General features: G+C 43.3%; 1 protein-coding gene across 1 annotated transcript; it reads right to left on the reverse strand.

Annotated features, from left to right (window-relative positions):
• Positions 1-172: 172 nt before the first annotated feature.
• On the reverse strand, positions 173-22,788 carry LOC118080783 (cullin-associated NEDD8-dissociated protein 1). The gene is made up of 15 exons (XM_035106556.3): positions 22,482-22,788; positions 17,517-17,660; positions 16,888-17,042; positions 16,121-16,244; positions 15,511-15,767; positions 14,646-14,751; positions 13,525-13,673; positions 12,489-12,781; positions 10,688-10,829; positions 8,527-10,032; positions 6,531-6,626; positions 4,592-4,761; positions 3,554-3,718; positions 2,909-3,016; positions 173-1,601 (listed from the first exon to the last, which is right to left on the reverse strand). The coding sequence occupies exons 1-15, from the start codon at positions 22,547-22,549 to the stop codon at positions 1,374-1,376; spliced, it is 3,711 nt and encodes a 1,236-aa protein (XP_034962447.3). The 5' UTR covers positions 22,550-22,788; the 3' UTR covers positions 173-1,373.
• Positions 22,789-23,134: the final 346 nt, after the last annotated feature.

Consider the following 23,134-nt stretch of genomic DNA (forward strand, 5'->3'; position numbering starts at 1 on the left):
GCAGTGCAAGCTCTTTTGCATAGTATGTGAAATGGTAATTACTAAGGTGTTCTGCTCTGAGCAGTTGGGGAAGGGCCATAGCTCAGTGCTGGAGCTCATGACTAGCATTCAGAAAATGCCAGGTTCAATCCTTGGCATCTGTCGGTAGGGGCTGGGAGGGAACCCGGTTGCGACCTAGATGGACCATACCTGTTTATTCTTAGTCTCTGTGTTGTGATCTTTCCTGCTTCCTCACTTGAAGAAAGCAGATGCTGCTTAAAATTTAGAATATAACCTCAAATCTTGTACAACCCTACATTCTGTTTTATCCAAGTAGAGAACACAAGCTTAGTCGTTGCTGGATGGGTAGAATATTGGGTACCTTGGAACTTCCATATCTGCATAGTAACAAGCAGTATTTTTGGAGCAACTAACTTCAACCAGAAAGTTCTCTCTCCTTAAAAAGATCAACTTGCAAGAAAAGAAAGATGCAACTGAATCAATACTGCTGATACATTTATGATCTTTATTTTCATCAGATGTGTTTCATGTAGAACAAAAAAGGTGACACCCTGTTTTATAAATAGAGCACTTTAGTGATTCACAGACTGACTCAAATGGGGAAAAAATCCTATGTGAAGCTTAATAATCCACGGTTGCAAGAAATTAACATTTTCTCTGCTGTACTGTCAGATTTAAATAGCAGTATGTTGATGTTAGCATTTTTAACCAGATGGTGCAATTTCATTATTAAATACTTCATACCAGAGAGATCAATGGTTCTTGGGAGTGACATGCTAACTTTTTGTATTTTAAAATGCTTTGGTATCAAGCTTTCATTGGGGGGGGGGATAGTAAATACCCAGCTGCTGCATTTAAGAGGTATGTGGTAACAGACGAATATTAAGCATAAGGCATTCCATCATGGAAGACAGTTGGGTTACTTTCATAGTTTAGCACTTCAGTTCACCTGCTACTATGAAAGTCACTCAAGTCAGTGTAAAATTAGCAGAGATAAAATTCACTAATTGAGGCAGTTATGAGATATTTGTAGCCATTGACTAATGGCTTGAGCATAGCATAACTTCATTTATCACTGTTCTATAAAATTGCATGATAGTGTCACCACATCAGTGATTGCAAATATAGTCTATGCACAACTTTTGGCAAAAAATCATGATTGTGTATTTGAGCTAAAGAATAAGTGACCTTAAAAGTGGTGTTACCCTATTGATCAACAGGCCTTACTGTCACTTTTATGTTTCTAAAATCATGCCTGTTTATATAGAAAGTTGCCATTTTTAAAATGACATCTGCATCTAAAATCAGCTATAGAATATGATTGTCCACCCTCAGCATAGTGGAGTGTAAGGAGGAGGAGAAGATTGGGAGTTCTAGCTCAAGTCCATTAATTCTGCAGCAGACAATGAAGTAGAATCCTTTTGAATGCTTTCAAAAAGTGAAGACATTTCAGGATTTGCTCTGATCTGAGAATAAAATTCTGCCATCACAGGGCTTTTATCTACATCAGGGATGGTCAATAAGGCAGCTACTGCCCTCATTGCTGAGCGTTTCAGTTCATCTTGCTTCTCAAATTCCTGTTTCACAGAGCCAGCTTTTACCTAAGAAAAATGTATTTAAGAAAAATAAGACGTTTTTAAAATGACCTTCAGGCAGAACAAAAATACGTTAATAAAAATCAAACTGACTGGCAATCCTGTAACTGCAGAAATTGCATTGAGCAAGCAGAAGTCTTTGTGTGAGAGGAACAGCAGCACTGAATAAAACAGATCTTACAATGGCTTATATAGCAGAGATTTTCAACCTTTTTGAGTCCACAGCTCCCTTGGCCAACTGCATTCTTTCTACGGCACCACTGTGGGACTCAGGAGCCCAATTACATCACCATTTGCTTGCAGAGTTGGCAGCCTCTCATCCTTTTTCAAAGACCCTCCTTGTGGAGTGTTCACTCAGCCTCTAACCTCTCCTTGGGTGTCTTCTGGGCAGCTGCTACTGCCACCACTGGTCTCAGAGTCTCCCCTGTTCTCTGAATTCCCCCCGCCCCCTGCTCCAAAGAGGTTCCTCCCAGAGGCACCATTTGCCTGCGGAGCTAATAGCCAGGGCTACTGCAACATTGATGCTTTTGCATTATGGTGCTGGAGGAGACTCTTGAGAGTTCCATGGACTGCAAGAAGATCAAACCTATCCATTCTGAAGGAAATCAGCCCTGAGTGCTCACTGGAGGGACAGATCGTGAAGCTGAGGCTCCAATACTTTGGGCCACCTCATGAGAAGAGAAGACTCCCTGGAAAAGACCCTGATGTTGGGAAAGATGGGCACAAGGAGAAGGGGACGACAGAGGACGAGATGGTTGGACAATTCAAAGCTTGTCAATTTTGACAATCTTGAACAATTCAAAGCTACGAACATGAGTCTGACCGAACTGCAGGAGGCAGTGCAAGACAGAAGTGCCTGGCGTGCTCTGGTCCATGGGGTCGCGAAGAGTCAGACATGACTAAACAAAAACAACTGCAACAAACATCTGTGCAAGCAAGCCTTGGGGAGGTAGAGATGTGTGAGGGCATCTGAGGGAGGGAAGGAAAGAGGGACAGAGGCCAGTGTTGCCCAGGGCATCCAGATCATTCAAGGCACCCCAGGGTGCCACAGCACACATAACTGGCTTACAGGGTTGCTCTCCAGATGTTGGGACTCCCAACTCCCATCAGTCCCAGCCAGCAGATCTAGAGGTCAGGGAATACAGGAATTGTATTCCAGCAACCTCTGGAGGGCCAAAGGTTAGCTATCCCTGGCTTACAGCAATGAAAGGTAGGTATCCTGTCTAGCCTGAGAATGGAAGGCAGGAGATCAAACAGACCTGGAAGCAAACTGCTCAAGGAAATGAAATATTTGAGCTTTCCTAGTATATTACCTTTGTAGAGCAAGTTGCTCGCAGGGGTTCAACAAGCCGTTCTAATCTTTGTAGGACTGCATTAGGACAGAGTGTTGAAAGGCGAGCCAGCATAATGAAAGTCAGCATCTTAAAAAAAATATATATGGGGGAGAAAATTGAAAAGGTTGCATGAACTATTTCCCCCCTGAAGATTTTCACTGCTACAATTTCCAGTAACTTACGATCACTTTCACACAACAGGTTCAAGGAACCATCATCAGCCTCAAATGCATCACTGCACCAAAGTTCCCATTGTATTTTAAAATGATGGATTTTTCTATGATAAACCAGGGAAGCAAATGACAAAACTCCATTGTTCGGCTGTTTCCCTACTCCTACAAACTCCGCAAGAATGGCAGTGAGTTGCAGGCTGGCAACACTTCCACCCTACTCTCCCCTTCCTATGTAGAAGTGATGTCCAAACATTGATGATCTGGGTTTCAAAACCACTAAAAGGGCTCATGTTTAAACAACACCCAGGTTTTAGGCATTCACTTGTGCACAGGGAGGAAGAAAACAGCCTTGTTCTCTATATGGCGTGGGGAGGTGAGTAACCTCCAAACAGCCCTTAGCGAAGTAGTAACATGAAATAAGCTGTGCTGCTAATGAAAAGGAAGTAGTTACCCTGATGTCATAATGATCTTTCAAGCCATCCTCCACGTGATTCAAGTACTCGTAAATGTCTAGTCTGTCAAGGCAGCTTTCCAAAAGTGTGTACATGCACTCGAAAGCAGCTTTCCTTACATCAAGGCCATCATCTACCGTGTGTTTGAATGGCCCCATTTCTACCTAAAAGAAGAAAAAGGGGAAATGCTATTATATCTGGTCATTCAAAGAGACAAGAGCTTTCCAGTAGGCAATATCTGCATGACACCAGCATCAACAACATTTAAATCCTCTTTTCTATATCCGCTGCCGTCTCAAATATTCCCCAGAATAGACACAGTCTCTACCCTGAACAGTGAACTATTCCACATAGTTGCCCTGAGGCTACAATCCTAAAAACACCGGGAAGGAAGTTCAGTTTAACACTGAAACTTAAGTGCATAGGATTGCGGTGAAAAGCTTAAAACAAGTTGTGCCACATGGAGAGAACATAATTTCTTGAATTTTAGAAATCATTAGAAGGGATGCCAAAAATTATATGTGATGAAGTGAACAGAACTAACTTCTGCTAAAGTTTACATGTGCTATTAGACTTTTCTACCCAACCAGTAATAATCACAAATGTCTGCACTCCCCTGCTATACAAAATTTAAAAGCCCATTTATCCTTATCCTGATTATTGCCTATTTATGTTGGTAATTACTTTTGACATTAAAGCAAAGACATTATCAGCAAAGCATTTTTAATGTGTGTGTAAGCTGGGGTTTGTCAGCTTCAGTTGTCAGAAAAACATGCTACTTCATGCTACTCATAAAGGGCATTAAAATGCCATAGGGCCCATGAAACTAGAAGCCAAACCACATTTTCCTCTCTTTTTTTTTTACAGTGAAATTGCTAAACCAAATGTCAGTCTATGCATTCTGTTTATGCAATATATGCAGACTTTAGGCAAACAGAACTATGGAGTTAAACCAGATAAATCCACACACTTTACAGGAAAAAGCCAGATCACAATACGAAACTGAAATGGATAATATTTTCTACATGGGTCCATACCTCCCGTATCAGTTCCCGTCTAATCTTGGTTTCATTATACAGGTGGGGCAGTACTGTACTGAGCTGGTCTCTGATCAGAGTAGGTTTGTTGTGAGCAGCAGAATTAAACATAGCTAAAGCAACACGTCGAACATTCAAGTCGGGATCCTGAAGTGTTTTTAAGAAGTCACCTGCATAGTAATAGTACAAAAAGCAGCTTTTACTTTAAAAGCAGTAGTACTCTGCTAACTTAACACGTATTTCAAGACTCACAATATTTGTCAAAAAGGTAATAGTTTCAAAACTGGCTGGGAAACAGCAATTGGTCACCTTGTCGCAGATGTGGAAGAAAATATTCTCACAAGATCCAGCATGTTCCTTTCATCAGCATGGGGACGTCACTATGAAATAACAGTCTCACTCCATAAAAGAGTCACACTCACCCCATCAACTGAGTCACACCTACAGAAACTGTGAAAACAAGGTGTTGGCATTGTAGAAACAAGCCACCTTAAACCCTCTTTTCTATACTCCTCACCCTGATGCCCTCCAGATGTTTTGGACTACAACTTCATTAGCCCTAGCCAGCATGCGGCTAATCCAATAACATTGGGAGGGCACAAGGTTGAGCAAGCCTGCAGTGACTAGACTAGCTGCACCTGTTATTAACACCATTCCCTTTTTCCTTCATTCTCTGAAAATTAAAACTGGAAATGGAACTCAAATGTATTAGAATTGTCAGAATATATAGCGGCAAGCAATTTCTTTTTGACAAACCTGATAATTCAGTATTGAAATTAGCAGCCTCCACATAAACTGAACTGCAGATGAGAAGTTTTGTCCAAAGCAAGATCTGTGCATGGCTGGAACTGGCTTCCACTCAGACCACAGGACTTTGCCTTTGTCTTCTCGTAAGCCCTCAAAAGTCTGATATAAAGGAGTTAAGGGATTCCCCAGAGCAGAGGGCTGTGCAGAGAAAGCCAAGGTCCTGTTGTATGAGCAAAAAGTCGTCTTGTAGAACCTTTGTTTCCATCCATGATTTTTAAAAATTTCTCTTAATTCTCCACCTATGAGGTGGCTCCAAAAACAACTAAATTCACCCACCCTTAATCAATAATAGATTACTGTAGAAATAACCAAGCCATGTATAGAAACAAACAAGTTCCTGCACAAGGAGCATCTCCATGACATAAAGGTAAAGGTAAAGGGACCCCTGACCATTAGGTCCAGTCATGACCGACTCTGGGGTTGCGCGCTCATCTCGCATTATTAGCCGAGGGAGCCCCGGCGTATAGCTTCCAGGTCATGTGGCCAGCATGACAAAGCCGCTTCTGGCAAACCAGAGCAGCACATGGAAACGCCGTTTACCTTCCCGCTGTAGCGGTTCCTATTTATCTACTTGCATTTTGACGCGCTTTCAAACTGCTAGGTTGGCAGGAGCTCACCCCGTCACAGGGATTCGAACCGCCAACCTTCTGATCAGCAAGCCCTAGGCTCAGTGGTTTAACCCACAGCGCCACCTGGGTCCCTTGGTGGTCCTTCGAGCCGACATAACCAGCACCAAAGGACCGGGGGGGGCACTCCTATCATCAGGGTTGTTTTGAGTTGTGCTCTGGCACCATGTGTGTAATATCCGCAATGTAATCAGTGCTCTTCAAGTCCCCCATTAAACCAGGGAGGAGGAACCAGGAGTAAACTCAATCCCAGTATGCCTTTCTCTGCGCTAAAGCATAATGGCTAATATATTGAGGGGGCCTTCTAAAGCATGAATTCAGCCTTGCAGTTCCACTGATTGTGATTAAAGAACTCCACCCCTAGATTCTTTATTTTTGAGTAAATGGGAATTGCAGGCAGTTGAAGCAAACCTCTTGCACAGCCACTGTGTATTTGTTAATCGTAACAAAACACTGCCTGGTATTCTGATCGCCCAGGGAGGTTTCTGTATGAAACAAATATTTACCTATGCATCCTTTAAGAAGGGGATCGATGGGCTGTGGATGATCTGAAATGGTGAATTTGATTGCAGTTACAACTGTGCTTCGAGCATATGGTGAACCTGCAATCAAAACAGAGGAAAGAATTGTCCTAAGAAAGGAGCATAGAGATCAGATAACAACATTTTATTAAGACTGCTATTCAAATTCTGCCACTGCAAAAGACACAGACAGACAGACAGACAGACAGACAGACAGACAGACAGACACACACACACACACACACACACACACACAAACTAAGCCAGCAAACGGTAATATTAAGTGTGCATGACATACCTTTTTTGGTACTCTTTTTTGGTACTCAAGTGATGTTACCAGCTGGAGGACTAAAACTATAACTTTACATTCATCTCCCTGCTTAAGCCACTTGGCAGACAGCTGCAGTTTAAGCAGGGTGGTCATCTAATGGTCTAATGAAATAAAAATTTTATGCAGGCTAGCAGCAGCTGCACACTGTCAGATGAAGGTAGTATAAAGTGACAAACAAAAATGCTTAATAGTATGAGCAGAATTTTACCAGGAACATTTAGCCTGGCAAAGTAATACTGTATTGTCTAAAATGGGATTTAAAAAACCTTCCCAGTGCTTTATTCCCCAACATCAACACTGGTTTAAAGAAAAGAAAACCTCCGTTTAATTGCATTCTGGAAGCCCACACCTCTGTGATGACTCCTTAATTTCTGTCTCTGCATTAGTCACAGAGATAAGAGCCTACACCCATTTTCTGCAATGCAGAAAATTCCCTCCCAGATGAAGCCCCTTGAAATGGGGAATATAGCCATTGCTCCCCCATTATATAAAGATAGTCATCCACAGAGCTGCACTCAGACGATTCTGTCAATAGCAAGCCCAAATGAAATTGGAGCCCTCTTCCACAGCATGCTTATTTTATATACAGTGGTACCTCAGTTTACGAACTTAATCCGTTCCTGAAGTCTGTTCTTAAAACCAAATCCGTTCTTAAACCAAGGCACGCTTTCCCTAATGAGGCCTCCCGCCGCCGGTGCCCTTCCACCGTTCGGCTTCCGTTCGTAGACTGAGGTAAAGTTCGCAAACCAGAACGCTACTTCCGGTTTTGCAGAGTTCGTAAACTGAATAGCTCATTAGCAGGACTGTTTGTAAACCGAGGTACCACTGTATAGACGTATTTCTATAATGTATCACAAAATAGCAAGGCAGCGCACTGATAAACATACTTTGGGGGGGGGGATTACAGATGATTTTTAAGGTGACTTGGCCTAATGGTTAATCCAGAACTCCCCGTTATATTTGACACCCCTCTGTTAGGCAAATGTTAAGACATCTGAAGAAAACCTACTTTGTTAATACTCTACAGAATATGTTTTCATTAGGAACGTACAAATGTAGAAGAGAACGAGTGTTTGCCCTTTTAAATAAAAGCCTTAGTTTCCCCCCCCTCTTAAATAAAGTCATCTAAATCCCAGGATAGTCCCCCCCCACCCTTTTTTGTTCCCATTTTGTTCTCCTAGCTGGAATCTCTCTCTTGCCTTTTCTCCTCCGAAGCTACACACACATCAATATACAGAAGAGCCAACCAACAAATTATTATAATTTACTGCAACACCTAGCAGCCATCCACTATTATAAGAATGAATGCAAATGCATAGTTTTTAATAAGTTTCATGAGTTTTAGCTGAGTTGTTATGCACAGAGAGCTCTTTGATTAAGCCATCTATAAATCCCTCTAAATAAAATAACACCAACCAAAATCACTCTTATCTACTGGAGAGGGAGTCCCTGCCACTAGTTCCAGCTTTAAGGCCTGCCCATGGGGACCCCACCTTGGGGGCTTCTACCACCTGAGGTGGTGGCTTCATGAGTGGGCTGCCCTTGCTTCCACAGCACTGGCTCAATGACAGGAGTCATGAAAGGTATAGAGGGGGCTTAGTGCCAACAGCATCTCAATACTGCTACAGTTGGGCTTGGCCTCGCCGTTACCTGATGTCAGCTGCTTTTTCAACCTGGGCAGCAGCTGAGAAGGATTCACCACCGTCAGTTTCCCCAGGCACTCGGCGACTACGTTGCGGGTCCCTTCCTCAGTGCATTCGCAGTGCTTGAAGAGCAGGGCCCAGATGTCCTCCACGTAGGGTTTCAGGCTCTCTCCCGGAGAGGAGCTGATGACTTCCTTCAAGGAGTGGAGCAGCAAGTACTGCCGTTTAGGCTGGCCTCCAATCTCTTTGAGCATGAAGGGAAGGTACTCTTTAAGGCTGCCCGCACTGATGTTTCCCAGAGCGTAGGAAGCTGCCGATTTCACCTCTTCGCTGGGCGAAGCGAACGCATCCAATATCACGGCTTTGAGCTCCTTCTGAGCGCTGAGGTTCGTGGTGCGTCCTATTTCGGCCAGTGAAAGGAAAGCCAACATTTTGACAGCAGCGCTGGACTTGGGATTCTTCACATCCTGAATGAACTGGTTGACCACCCCGGGCGCTTCTTTGGGGCACACGGAAGAAAGGGCCGCCACGCACTTGGCAACAGAGTGAAAGGCCTGCTTATGTAAATTTGCAGATGCCCCGCCAGGGCTCGAAGTGTATATAGGGAGAGTCAGCTGCTTCATCAGTTCCGCATAACTCATGTGGACTGTCTTAGTTACAACCAACGCTTGGAAGAAGTCCACAATGGCTTTCAGGGCCCCGCCTTGCATCAGTGGCGAGTAAACAAGCTGAAAGAGTCCCGAGAGAACTGTGCCACTGATCTTGGACAGGGACGAGGGATAAACCTTAGCTAAGGTTGTAAGGAACACGATAGCCACCTGAGAAACGTGCATATCGTTCTCACTGATTAAATCAGGGAGCTCTACTAGAACACATTCAATCATGGCCGGCTTGAGGCTGTCGCTGTAGTTCTTGATCAAGATGTCGAGAGCCGCCAAGGTACTCAGTTTCAAGGCACGCTGATTCTTTCGCAAGAAGGAAGCCAAAATGGGGAATCCTTCTGCAAGAACGGGCCTCAGGTCTATTCTGAGTGGGGAGCTAGCAATTAAAGTTAGCGCTTTGACTGTGGTAAGTCGGGTTATTTCGTTTTTCAGCCTCTCCAGGAAAATCTTCAAGGTTGGCTGGAGATCACTGCTTAGGTAATCTCCAAGGTTGCAAACAATCTGCCCCATGCAAGAGATGGCCCGTTCTTTCACCTCCTGGTCAATGTCAGCAGCTTTCAGCCTCTTCAGAGTAGCAGAGAAGAGCTCCCTCACATAGGGCTTGGCATCAAATGTACAAGGCACATCCAGGGGCCGGATGATTTTCACCAGCTGCTGTGTAACCAGCAGAGCTTCTGAAGTTATCTTGTAAAAGGGATCCCCTATGCAAATCACAACGGGGGGCAACAGGGCCTTCACATGTGGGTGGAACACATCCCGGGAGTGGTTGCAAAGGACGACGTGAAGGAAAGACAGCGTATCAATCTTCATGTTGGAGGAGCTGGATTTATCAGTCAGGGAGAAGACAATGCCTGTTCGGAGAAAGTATTAGTCAGCTTGGTTCTATTTTTAGAATACAAAGTTAGCTTCAGACAGAATTAAACTCATACAAAAGAGAATGGGCAGGGTGGGGATTTAGTCACAGATAAATTTGCATTCTTTAATAATTTGCACCTTCCGCACAATTTGTTTCCTGTACAAATCCCTTTGGGTGCCTTATAATAGCTTACAGAAGTCATTCCCCTACTATATAGCTCCTCAGAGGGCAGGTAACTCTTCTCTCTCTCCACACTCCAATTCTATCTAAAGCAAAGGTGTGCTGGAACAAGCTCTCCTCAGAGCTGGTCACCTATCACGTCTATGCCAGTGACAGCTCTGAGCAAACACTCTGGCTTGAAGTGATGCGTGCCTCCACTTTGTATGAGAATTTTAGGTAAGAAAGGCAATTTGCCCCCAACCCATGAAGTTCAAATGGGTTTTTAAAGGAGTAGATGGTACCAACTCTTGGCTTCTGCAAAGCCAATGGCAAAATACCCACCGACTTGTTCTGAAGGAGCAGAAGGTTAGCTATGTACGTAAAAGAAGCCACTGTCATATGGTTTAGGTGCATCACATTTGAGAATGAAAAATATTCTATACTGAAAACCTTTTGCCCTGCTAGGTCCCCTCCCTCCTGACAAGTTTTACCAGGTACTAGTGCAGGTATGTGATCTGCAAGGCAACCAGGAAGAACATTAGCCAGTTCTGTCAGGAGAGTGAAGCACCCCTGTCTTGACTTGACACTCTTCTCTTTGAGCTGCTTGTGCAAGGCCTTGACGATGTTTGGAACCTGTAAGGTTAGAAAGAAACTCATTAGTAACCCAACACGAAGCTAAAGAAGCAAGTGATCCAAGTCTAAGACTGGGCATTAATCTTTTAGTATGGAATGGGAAGGGGAGCTAATTTGCAAATGGTTTCTGTTATGCAGGAAAGGTTAGTCGTGGATTGTTTCTTCATAATATTCATCTAGGTGGACATGGGTGAGCTTCTCAGAGCGGGGCAGGAAGCAAACATATAGGGGATCCAATTCTTTTCAGATAAAAAGTTTTTCACATGAACTATTATCCCAAAGGTATCTTTTTTAAACAACAAGTGTACTGTGTGTCCAAACTTTTAGACAGGAGCCATTTTTAAAACTTCAGATCCACCAGAACATTCGCCCAAGATCCACAAAGTAGGATCATTCAAATCAAGTACTGTATATTTCAAATCAGTGCATGCCCTATCTCTGCAGGCACTCAATAGCCACAGACCCCATTGCTATCAAGCTGAGATATGAATTCAGAAAGTGAAACACAACTTTTAAATGGCAGCTAACATTTTGCTCACTTCAGAATAGTAGCTGCTTTGCTACAGCTGCTAGAGAAATCATATTGTTTTGTAAACAATGCAGTGGGTTATTTTCTTATTTCATTTTCACAGCACACCACATTTTCATAAGCTGACCGAAGACCCAATTACATGAGTGTTTTGGCACACCATTAATCATGCTGCATATTACCTTTCAAGTGGCAGAGCATATGCCCACACCGCCTGGGGTGGGCGCATGGGGCGCACCCTGGAGGGAGGCAGGGGGCAGAGCCCACCTCCCACATACCACAATTCAGGAGAGGAGAGGAGTGGCGAAACCGCCACTGACTCTCTTCCTGCTCTCCACCCCTGGGTCACACCTGACCCAGGAGCCATTTTAAAAACTTTCCTCCAAGGTGTCTGCAGATAGGAGGAGCTCATCCACAAAATATAGGTGAAACTCGGAAAATTAAAATATTGTCGAAAAGTGTATTTATTTTAGCACGCACCTTAAAAGGTGAAACCAATATATGAGAATGAGATAGATGCATGACATGTAAAGCAAGATATGTCAAGCCTTTATTTGTTGTAGTTGTAATTATTTGCCGTTAGGCGGGTCAATTATAAATGGAATGTAATTAATGAAATGTAATAGCGATGTTTATTTTTGTTTATTGCTGTATTATTGTAACTACAGTATTTTTTTTATTACTGTGGAATTTCCAAAAGAAAGCATTTGTAAAATAATAATAATAATAATGTTGCATTACTGAAATAAATACACTTTTCGACGATATTCTAATTTTCCGAGTTTCACCTGTAGCAGGCTGCATTTTCCTGTTGCTGCTGCCTATCTACTTATGGAACCAGATCATCATATCAGAGCAAGCTTGTTCCTCATCAGTTATCTTAAGGGCAACAGAGCTCCATTTGAACCAAGCCAGTGAGTCTAATGTAAGTTCATTGTTTTGAAACCACCTTGTTAAGCCAGGGATAAGGAATCTTTGGCCTTCCAGCTCCCATCAGTCCCAGCCAGCATGGTCAATGGTCAGAAATGATGGGAGTAGTTCAGCAAAATCTGGAGGGTCACAAGTTCCCCATCTCTGTGCGAGGCAGGGTCATCTCTTCAGACCCCTGGCTCCCTGCTCCATCAACTCACCTGGTTCTGGAGCATGGTGAGAGGTATATCCTCCTTGCCTGCCTCATCTGAAGCATGCAACCAACTCTGAATGGGCAGCGTTTGCTTCAACAAAGATATATAAGCACAGAAGATGTCTGCTTTAACATTCTCCTCCCTTTCCTTGAACCTGCTTATTAAAGCCGGCGAGAGTGTTTTGTAGAAATCCTGCAGGAGGTCATGCCTGGTGCTGACAATAGCCTCAAGGCACTTCGCCGCAGACCTGCGAACTTTCCAGCTAATGTCGTCATCATCACTGTACTCATCATCACTTTCTAAGGAGGAAAAGTGGAAAACCAAGCATTAGAAAAGTGGGAAAGTAGGGCTTGATTACTTTAGGGTGTAACAGGTCTACATCCCATTTCTCTTTTTCAAAGAAACCCAAGACAGACAACGGGACAATAAATCATTGCTTCAAATCTTTCCGTAACACTGCAGTACAATAGGATTTTGATAGTTTTCCGTCCAGTTAGAATTACAAGAACAAGAGAAGGGGAATCACTCTCTTTCCTTCTGCTAGCTGCTGGGTAGACTGGCCTCTCAGTGGATCCTGCTACGGAGGAACAGAGAGTTGAGAAATAGCCAGTCTCAGTCAACACAATGGAAAGAAGCTTGCTATCTATCCCTCTCTCATTCAAACAACTGCAGGGGAAAGTAGGCACTGGAGGACTTTTCTGAGAAACAGGAGCCAAGTGGCCATTGATTATAGCTAAGCCAGGCCTCAACTGCCTCTCCTGCTTAAAAATGAAAATAATTCAGTTCAGTTGATCCATTTAAACCCATCTTGCAGATGCTCCAAAATTCAACTTGGACATGTTTTTGGAGAGTTAATTAACAGTTACTTCAAAAGCGATGAACACGCTGTTTTCATGTTCTGCTGACCATGGAAAGATGGTAGCCTCTGGGCTGGATGGCTCAGGAAAGAGACAGAGAGGGTTGAAAGGACTGTTCAGGATACTGAGGGGGCAGCCCAGGCTTCTCTGAATATACCACCATCAGATTTCTAAGCATGCCGTACCTTGTTCCTCATCCTCCCCATTTTCAGTTTCCATCATTTCTTCTTCATCCTCCTCCTCGTTGTCATAGTTGTAGTTTGGGTCATAAGTGATATATTTGAGACACAATCCTGTCACACTAGGAAGGTGAGGGCCAATTTCTTTTGGACACCTTTGAAAGCAGCAAGAAAAGCTCAAATGAAAATGGAATAAAATACCTAATTCAATAAATAGTGTTCTCCATACAACCAATTAATACCAGTCTCTGCCACCCCCAAGGCTTGAAACACCATACATCAGTTTCAAAAACTTCACCATACTTCTTAATCAATTGTGATTGATTGCAATTATGAGGTCTCAAATGCACACATGACCCTCTTGAAGCACTGCCTATTCATTTAAACAAAAAGGCCAGATTCACACGCACAAAGGAATATGCATGCAATCGGGGTTCTACTGAAATCAATTTGGAAACTGATATTTGCATAAAATCATTATCTGGACCAGATACGATTCCGCAACTGGACCACTCTAGGCAGGATCACAGGAGAGGTTCGGTGTGTCAAAATTTCCCTTGATTAACAGTTATACAAAGCACAAGATCTCTTTTCATAATGCCCGATTCAATCTCACTCTATTCCTGTCTTTTTTAAATGACATAAGCCCTCTTCTTCATTTTATTTAACCTTTAGAACAATGAGGAAAAGGAAGTTATAATCTTCCCTGAAAACAAACTATTGTGGATTTCAGTTGCAGAAACATAACTGAAGTTTCAATTATTTTAGAACTGCGACTCTTCACTGCAAAATTTCCAGATCCACCAGATGTGTCCCGCTTGATAGGTCTCCATTCAATTGTAGGTCCCTTTCCAGCAGGTGTGGTTATGTCACATAAGGAAGTCATTACACAGGTATGCAAGGGGGCCGGCCTACCATCTAGAAAACATCACTGGAGGGCTCCTGAGACACATTTCCCTTAACCAGAATAAAATCAGATCAGACAGCACAGATTTCTGGATAGCAGCTCATTGGAAAGCAGACCCTTCACAACCCCCACCCCACCCCCCCAAAAAATACACAAAGCAACATTGCATGCTGAACTTTGCATGTCACAGAAAACCAGACCATGATAAACATACACAAACCTTCTCACGAAAGACTCAAAGGCCTGGAAACAATATTCCCTCAGCTCATCATCCTCAACGTTGCAGTACTGAACAATTAAGGGGATCATCTTTTCCAGATAGTCTCCTAGAAGACAGCAAAGGAGTGAACCATTAAACATAATTTTCCTAGGCCTAGTGAGTAATCAGGGGGCTCCTGATAGTGCTGGAAGTAAAATCTGAAATATCATCTGTTTTTCAGACATAATGCATAACTATCTCTACAACATGAAAGGGAGCCCATATCCAGTGACACAGCAGTACAATGGTCGTTTGCATGTTAGAAATCAATAGATCTGGGACCATATAAATCCAAGAAAATAGTAGCAGCCGCAGTGAGAATCTCCCCTTCACCCTCTATTTATTTATTTATTTATTGCTTACAATTATCCATATGGAGCATTTTCCCAACTACCTGTAGATGGGCTCATTTGTTGGAGCCACCTGAATTGCTCTGTTCTGTATATATCTTTGACACTTTCTTCACTCCTATTCTTTGCTAGTGGCCTGTTAGAATCTTAGGCCAGAAAGCTGGGCTCTCATATACCTGGGCTTCTTCCAGCCCCATTGATCCTATAAAAGGTTCTTCGCTTACCCAAGCAATAAAGACTGCCTTTGGCTCCTGCTTACACCGTAACATACTCCAGGCTGCTACAGCAGGAAAAGATGTTATGGTAGTACAACTAGATCACAAAGATATTGACTCAGGAGTTCAAGATAGGGCCAGGTAAAAAATCCCACCTCACTAGGGAAATGAAACCAAGTGCTTGGGGGAAAATATAGGCAAAGAAATCCACTTGGATAACAGCAGTCCCAAGTGGCAAAGCCTTCACAAAACAAGACTTACCTATGCGGTGCCCAGCCTGCCTGCTGATTCCAGCAATACACTGGATATATGTTCTGGTGGTAGATGTGGAGTTGTTTCTCTTCAGCTCTGCTAAGAGGTGCTCCATAAGCTCTGCAAAGATGTTCCCATTGCAAGTCAAAACCAAGTGGCCAAGGGCAATGATGGCCCTTTTGCGCACGGCCAACCTGGGACTCATCAGCTGAGGAAGGAGGCAGTTCAGGATTGAGGAATGGAAGGAATACAGAGTCCCCCCTAACCTGCAGCCATGGGCAAGAGACACAAGAGACTCATGTCAGCATAATTCCTCGCCAAATAGCGGCCACATAAACACCACGAAGGAACAACTTGCTAGCACTTCTCTACATCTTTCTACAACAAAATGAGGAACAGAATTCACATATTTTCCTATCAACACAGTTTTTAAGAACAAGTTCATTAAAACCGAGTTATGAATACTGCCTGAACTGATTTGTCTCTAATGTGTCATTCGCTTGGTGCCAGAGAAATAACACACTTTGTAAAGCACAATAATGCTTCTGTGCTCTTCAGCTCTAGAAGGCTGCTGCAGATACAACCTACTACACAACTGTTTGAAACATTTTCTTTATACCTGCTCAAAATATCTGACAAGATGTCAAGAGCTTCAAGCTGCACAGAGACATCTTCTTGCTTTCCAATGGCTCCAGTAAGCTGGGCTGTGATTTTTTTGCATACGTTGGCTGTCATAGTGGAACCTATTAGGGTGGGGGAGAAAACCAGAATTAAGGGGTGGATGAATGAAACTTTATTTGCGTCAGCCATCGGCCATAGCAACAACAAAAAAGTGATATACACGGAACAAAATAAAAAGTCGATTCTATAAAACACAGTTTAGGTTCCTGAATCAGGAGTCAAATTTGTTGTTGTTTAGTCATTTATTTGTGCCCGACTCTTCGTGACCCCATGGACCAGCACGCCAGGCAGTCAAATAGTGGACCTTATTCTGATTGCCCCAGCTAGAAACCTGGCAACTTTTGCAGTCATCTGCTCCTCTTGATTTGCCAGGAGAAACGACACTGTGGCAGTGGTTGGGCGACCCGGAATGGTCAACAAAAGAGGGGAATTAAGGGGTTTGAAAAAGAACAAGGAAATATATCCGGCCATGCTTCAAATGAAGATTATCTCCCTTCAACTACGACAATTTTTAGTCAGAGTGGCGTGATTTGCATTAAGTCCCAGTGTAATTTTCAACCATTTCATTTCTAGCTTTAAAAGTAAAACAAACCCTTTCCACTCAGGACATAAATGCATTTCTATTTAATAGCTTCTAGCATTTGGAAAAGGAATTTTACAAAACTTCAAATAGGAGAGTTCAGGTTTTGGTTTTGTGCGTTTTACCTGTAGATGGAGGAGGCAACTCAGAAATGACTGTCTTCAGCCCAATACTGGAGATGTCCCGGAGCTGTTCCTTATCCGATAACATGTTTGTACACAGCGTATCAACAATTGTTTCCACCTGATATTCTTTCACTTTGCTCACCAAAGGGCCCAAACTGCAATGCCAGGGTGAGGGGGTGGCAAGGAAGAAAGAGATAAGAGGTATAACACATGAAATAAAGTTGTTCCCAATAGAAATCTTTTGCAGACAAGGCTTGGAAGATGACAGCTAGAAAGGAAATACTCCTGGGAGCAAACATAGGAACAAGGGGCATCTTTCACAAGGCAACACCGGGAGATGGCAAGTCAAGCAAAAAATAAAATAAAATACAGTTTTCTGTGCAAGCAAATAAGCACACACATATGCTGTAGGGTCATCCATAATCCCCTCAAGGGTTGTGTCTGTGGACAGGATCAGCAGGCAAAGCCACAAACACATTGTGTGAAATAGCAAGTTTTCATACATGGTGAAAAGCAAAATAGAAGACGGCATAGCCTATGCAAAACCTGTCCGAGCCTCCTTTGGATTACTTAGCAGTTTTATGTTAAAAACCCAAAGTACTGCTGTAGCTGATGTAGAGGGGTCTTACCATTTGACGGCCAGGTTTTGCACCTCCCCATTTTTGTCTTCGAGTAATTTTAGAAGCATTTTCACAACTTTTTTCTCACTGTCTTCGTCTAGCTTTATGGAATCTTTCTGCAGTTCCATCATCAGGTCATTGGTAGCCATAAACCTGGGGACACACACACATCAGCAATAGGTTGTATTGATTGGTGGAAGCAGCTCCATTTTAAAAGGGTCAACTGCAGAATGGAAGATTAAAATCCATAGAGCTGGAGTGCAAGGAAGAACAAACCTTTACTGTATTACTGTATTTCTGTATTTTAGTGTTTTGTTGGAAGCCGCCCAGAGTGGCTGGGCGAACCCGGCCAGATGGGCGGGGTATAAATAATAAATTATTATTATATTATTATTCTTTACCAGCAGTAACTAATCCATAGCTTGCCTACAAGTTAAATCAATATACAGAATCCCCTTAACTAAAGATAATATGGAAGCAAAGGATTTACTTACCTAGCTTAAACCATTAAAAAAAACAACAACTCAATCTTCCCAACACAACCACACACTTAATTCTGAACATACTGTATGACTGGAGAGATGTGCATGATTTAAGTATTTACAGCAGCAAAACACCAATGGGACAATGGCATACTCCATCTGTTGCACAAAAGTGTGAAGCAGCTCTGAAAGTCTTCACTAGCTGAAATAGCGATATTTATCTTCCCATCTATTCTCAAGTGCACGGTTTACAATTTGAGAATGCTAAGTATTCTCCTTCATTAACAGAACGCTACGGGTGCTAGCTTATACCAAAGTGCTATGCCAGACACTGTTCTTATTAACTGTTCTTATTAATAAATAGTTAAAAGGATTTCTGTTAAGTTTGTTCTTCCTTGAGCCACAGTGCCAAATCTGGTTCCTACGCTGGTTAGACTGGGGGCTAACATGACATTCAAAGATTTCCCGCCGACAAAGGTCTGTATAGTTAAAGCTATGGTTTTCCCAGTAGTGATGTATGGAAGTGAGAGCTGGACCATAAAGAAGGCTGATCGCCGAAGAATTGATGCTTTTGAATTGTGGTGCTGGAGGAGACTCTTGAGAGTCCCATGGACTGCAAGAAGATCAAACCTATCCATTCTTAAGGAAATCAGCCCTGAGTGCTCCCTGGAAGGACAGATCGTGAAGCTGAGGCTCCAATACTTTGGCCACATCATGAGAAGAGAAGAATCCTTGGAAAAGACCCTGATGTTGGGAAAGATTGAGGGCACTAGGAGAAGGGGACGTCAGAGGACAAGATGGTTGGACAGTGTTCTTGAAGCTACGAACATGAGTTTGACCAAACTGCGGGAGGCAGTGCAAGACAGGAGTGCCTGGCGTGCTATGGTCCATGGGGTCACGAAGAGTCGGACACGACTAAACGACTAAACAACAACATGCCAGACACAAAGCCAGCACTTTATCAACTGGTGCTGGAAGAGGCAGTGCTACACATAAACAAAACTTGGTCCACACCTCTGTGTTTAATACTGGCACTTCCCTAGAGATACTAATACCTATTGCAAAACATAATTTCTCCGGGATCATGTACAAAGTGCAGCTCCCAATGCTGCATAATCTCCAGCCCTAAAGAGCCATTCTTAATGTACCATTTATCTTTGCTTGAGAATCATTAGCACATCATTGGACAGGGCAGAGGAAGCTGTTAATATTTGGCAAAATCAGATGTGAAAGACTTCAAAGCTTTCAATGAGGGATCAGCCTTGAGAATTGGGACAGGATTTTCTACATATGTGAGGAGAGGGTGAAAATTCACAGAAAGGCATGATTTGCAAACACTCTATATATAAAAATGAACAAGTAGCGTACAGGGAGCAGACCCAGGCACACCAAAGAGCTGACCATTTCAATGGCACCCACAAGGTGTTCACTAGGAACCTGTGTTGCTACAGGTAAGGCGTTATCACCATGCTAGTATTCATAGGCCAAGCCTGGCTTGTGAATTCCTCACAGCTGTTCTGTACCATAAACTATGCTGCCTAAACTTCTCTCTATTGCCTTCTCTGCATTTTTAAAGGTAAAGGTAAAGGGGCTCCTGACCATTAGGTCCAGTCGTGACCGACTCTGGGGTTGCGGCGCACATCTCGCGTTATTGGCCGAGGGAGCCGGCGTACAGCTTCCAGATCATGTGGCCAGCATGACAAAGCCGCTCCTGGCGAACCAGAGCAGCACACAGAAGCGCCGTTTACCTTCCCGCCGGAGTGGTACCTATTTATCTACTTGCACTTTGACGTTCTTTCGAACTGCTAGGTTGGCAGGAGCAGGGACCAAGCAATGGGAGCTCACCCCGTCGCAGGGATTCGAACTGCCGACCTTCTGATTGGCAAGCCCTAGGCTCCGTGGTTTTTTTTACACTCTTCCATATCGATATCCAGGGCTCTTTCTTTCCAGCCAGAGCTCACTGGAGCTCATTTCCAGCACCTCTTTTTCTAGAAAAGTAGCATTGTCTAAATCCACTTTGGGGAGAAGAGGTGGAAATGAAAGGCTTCCTTATGAACCTAGAGTTATTTGAAATGTATATGAAAAGCCCCAATCAACCTCTCCTACCTAGCTCTTTCCCCCTTTGCTGCTGTTGCAAAAAACATGAACAGGGAAGTGGGGAAAGAGAAGAGGAAAAAAGAGGAGCTCTTCCCACGCATACTTCCTGGAAAGGGCAGACAGAGCCAAAGAAGTGTGCAGTATGTGGAAACATGAATGCATTGGGCCTATTGCTCCTACATTAGTCCTGCAGCTGCCTCACCACCACCATTATGAAACTAGTCACCAACCGCGATATTATCCACTGTGTTAGCTGCAAGCCTCACAGGTACCGTAGGATCTTCAAAAATTAGGTATATAAGGCTGAAATCTTATATACTCTTACCAGGGAGTACGTTCCACTGAATTCAATAGGACTTACTTCTGAATAGACCTAGATAGGATTGTGCTGTAGGTCAGCATCAATATACTGTACCTGTTTTTTGTGTTTGCTGCAAACCTTATAGGTATATCCAGGCCCACACCTCACCTGAGTATAGTGACTCCACGTGGCATTGATGAGATCACCCAACACTCACTGCTGTGCCAATGTGATGCCTTTGGCCTGCTCCTAACGCCTCAGAGTGGGATGTTCTATCAGAGTAGAAGTCATTACTCTTCATCCTCATCACACATGGACTAATCACAGAACCTCACAAGTTTATGCCTTAAAGCTGCCACCTAGACACACCTACTCGGAAGCAAGTTCCAATGAAATCAGTTGTGCTTTGTTCAGAATATATCTTATTTAAGATCAGAATATAAGAACCTTAAAAAAAACTTGTTTGGAGTTAATTATCCCATTAAGGTTTTATCTAAAATATGTAATAACTACAGTATTGCTTCTGAAGACTTTTTTTAAAAAAGGACTTCTGCTTAAAACTGGAATCCCAAAAGAGTTGCTCTCTCAGTTGTAAGTAACCACCAGAAATAAGGTTAAAATAGTAAGCTTTCAAAATACACAACTCAGATATATAATTGAGACACTGTGAAAAATGAATAAAACTGGTTCAGGGCCTTTAATAAATTCACAGTGCAAATGGAGGCTTGCTGCCTCAGAAGGCAGCCCCGGTGGATTCAATAGGGCTTACTCCTATGTAAGTGTTTACAGGAACACTTTATTTCTAACACATATTATACACACAGTAAAATAATAAGTTTACTGTATAAACTATTATGTTTATTCACCAGGACATCACCACACTGAAATGTAAACATACTTCAATATCATCCCCCGAAATAGAATCGAATTCTATTCATGAGTTGTCAAGTATAAATCACACTGGTATTAGAAGCTGATAAGACACCATACCAGCCCAATACCATTGGCACATCTAGCACATGGTAGATACCCTGATTCCTCCTCACAATTTTGAACATACAACGTATTTTGTTGCATCCTTCAAGTACAGGTAAGTCATCTTGGAGCAGTCTTGCCCTCCAGCAGGATAAACCAGAATCCTAGTGCTTGGATTTAGACCAATTTAGGCCATACATTCCATGGAAATCAAAGGGATCTCCTTCATTCCTTCCCTCTCGGGAATGTTCAACTCTATTATGGTAGCACCATACTCTGGAGGGCAGAGCTACATATCCTCTTTTACACCGTTGGTGGCTGGTTTCCCACCCACTCCTCTTACTTAGTCATATAGCGATTCCTTCAAATATACATTCTATGCAGCCGTAACCTACAGCCCCGTTTTCAGCTGCTGGTTGCAAGACTTGAATGCATCTTCTTCCAGTTACAACTGAACTTCAGTTTGCTTTCCCCCCAAACACTAGGTGCTTACCGTAGTTGGCTATTAATCCCCAGCTCTGCGAGATCAGATTTGTTTCTCTTAAAAAATGCATTGAAGGCGACCAATCGTCTCCCAAATGGTAACAGCTGATTAGGAAGATTCCCCACCCACTCCCACCATGGCCCACTGCAGATTTCTAGCAGCAGTGCATCTCTACCTCGGTCTCGGAGGGGGAACATAAAAGGTTATCATAACAGCAGCTACCCAAGACTGAGTGAGAAATTTTAGGACGGTAATAGTCTCCTTCCCAACCCTGGAAGCCTGCAGTACGTTTCATATCCGTCTTATTAGTCCTGTCTAATACAGCACACACTACAGGCCCCGTAGTATAGGGGGGAGGGGCGATATTGCACTGACTACAGCCAGTGAGCCTCCTTGGTTCACATCATCCCCTTTATAAGGATGTTCTTTTTCAGGCATCGGTATTTTTTTAAAAAAACTCCCCCTCTTCCACAACCCCCTCCCTCTAAAAGGTTTGCAAGCAAACACACACACACACACACACGTGTGTGCAATCCAAAAAGCCCACAACATACCAAACCTCAAAACATGACTTTACAACATGCACCCACGCGTAATATTATATGCACTAAACGCTACCAAAGCTCGGGTCCTACCTAAAATCTTTGTCGGTGGATGTCATCTTCTCCAAAAGGTTGGAGATGTGATAGGATATGTTAGTCATCTTGGACAGCTGGCCTTGGAAGACGATCTCTCCTGTTTAGCCTGTTTTAAAATATTATTTAGGTGTTCAGGAAGGAGTTGAAGTTTCTTGCTGCCCTAAGAAGGGGTTCCTTCTGCTGTAGATCTGCATGGAGAATATGGCGACAGGAGGGACACCGTGAGACGGGGGTAGTGTTTTTCCTCTCTCTCCTACCCCCTCCCCTGGTTAGAAGTCGCTGGAAAAGCTGAGCCCCTTCACTGTTATCATAGGATATATATAGCCTATAGTCGGGGCTACGGCTGGGCCAAGGGCGCCACCTACTGGCAGATATCCGCAGCCTCTCAAGTTACAGGAGAGGGGGGAAGAGAAGGCAGCAGCTGCTGCGCGTCTTTTCACCCCATTCCAGAAGGATGCTCTGCTATATTGCTGCAGTGAGACTGCAGGTGTTTGCTAACATCCTGCATCTTCTTGCAATGAAAGAGGCACCAGCGATACATCACCCGCTCCGAGCTGGGTGCGTGGTGGGGTCAGCTGAAATTAATAGATGGCATAGGGGTGGGCTTGTCTTGAATATCAACTTCTCTCTAGAAATTAATCAACCCTTCC

The sequence above is a fragment of the Zootoca vivipara genome, chromosome 2, assembly GCF_965207765.1.
Source record: "Zootoca vivipara chromosome 2, rZooViv2.hap1.1, whole genome shotgun sequence".
In the NCBI taxonomy this organism is placed as follows: Eukaryota; Metazoa; Chordata; class Lepidosauria; order Squamata; family Lacertidae; genus Zootoca; species Zootoca vivipara.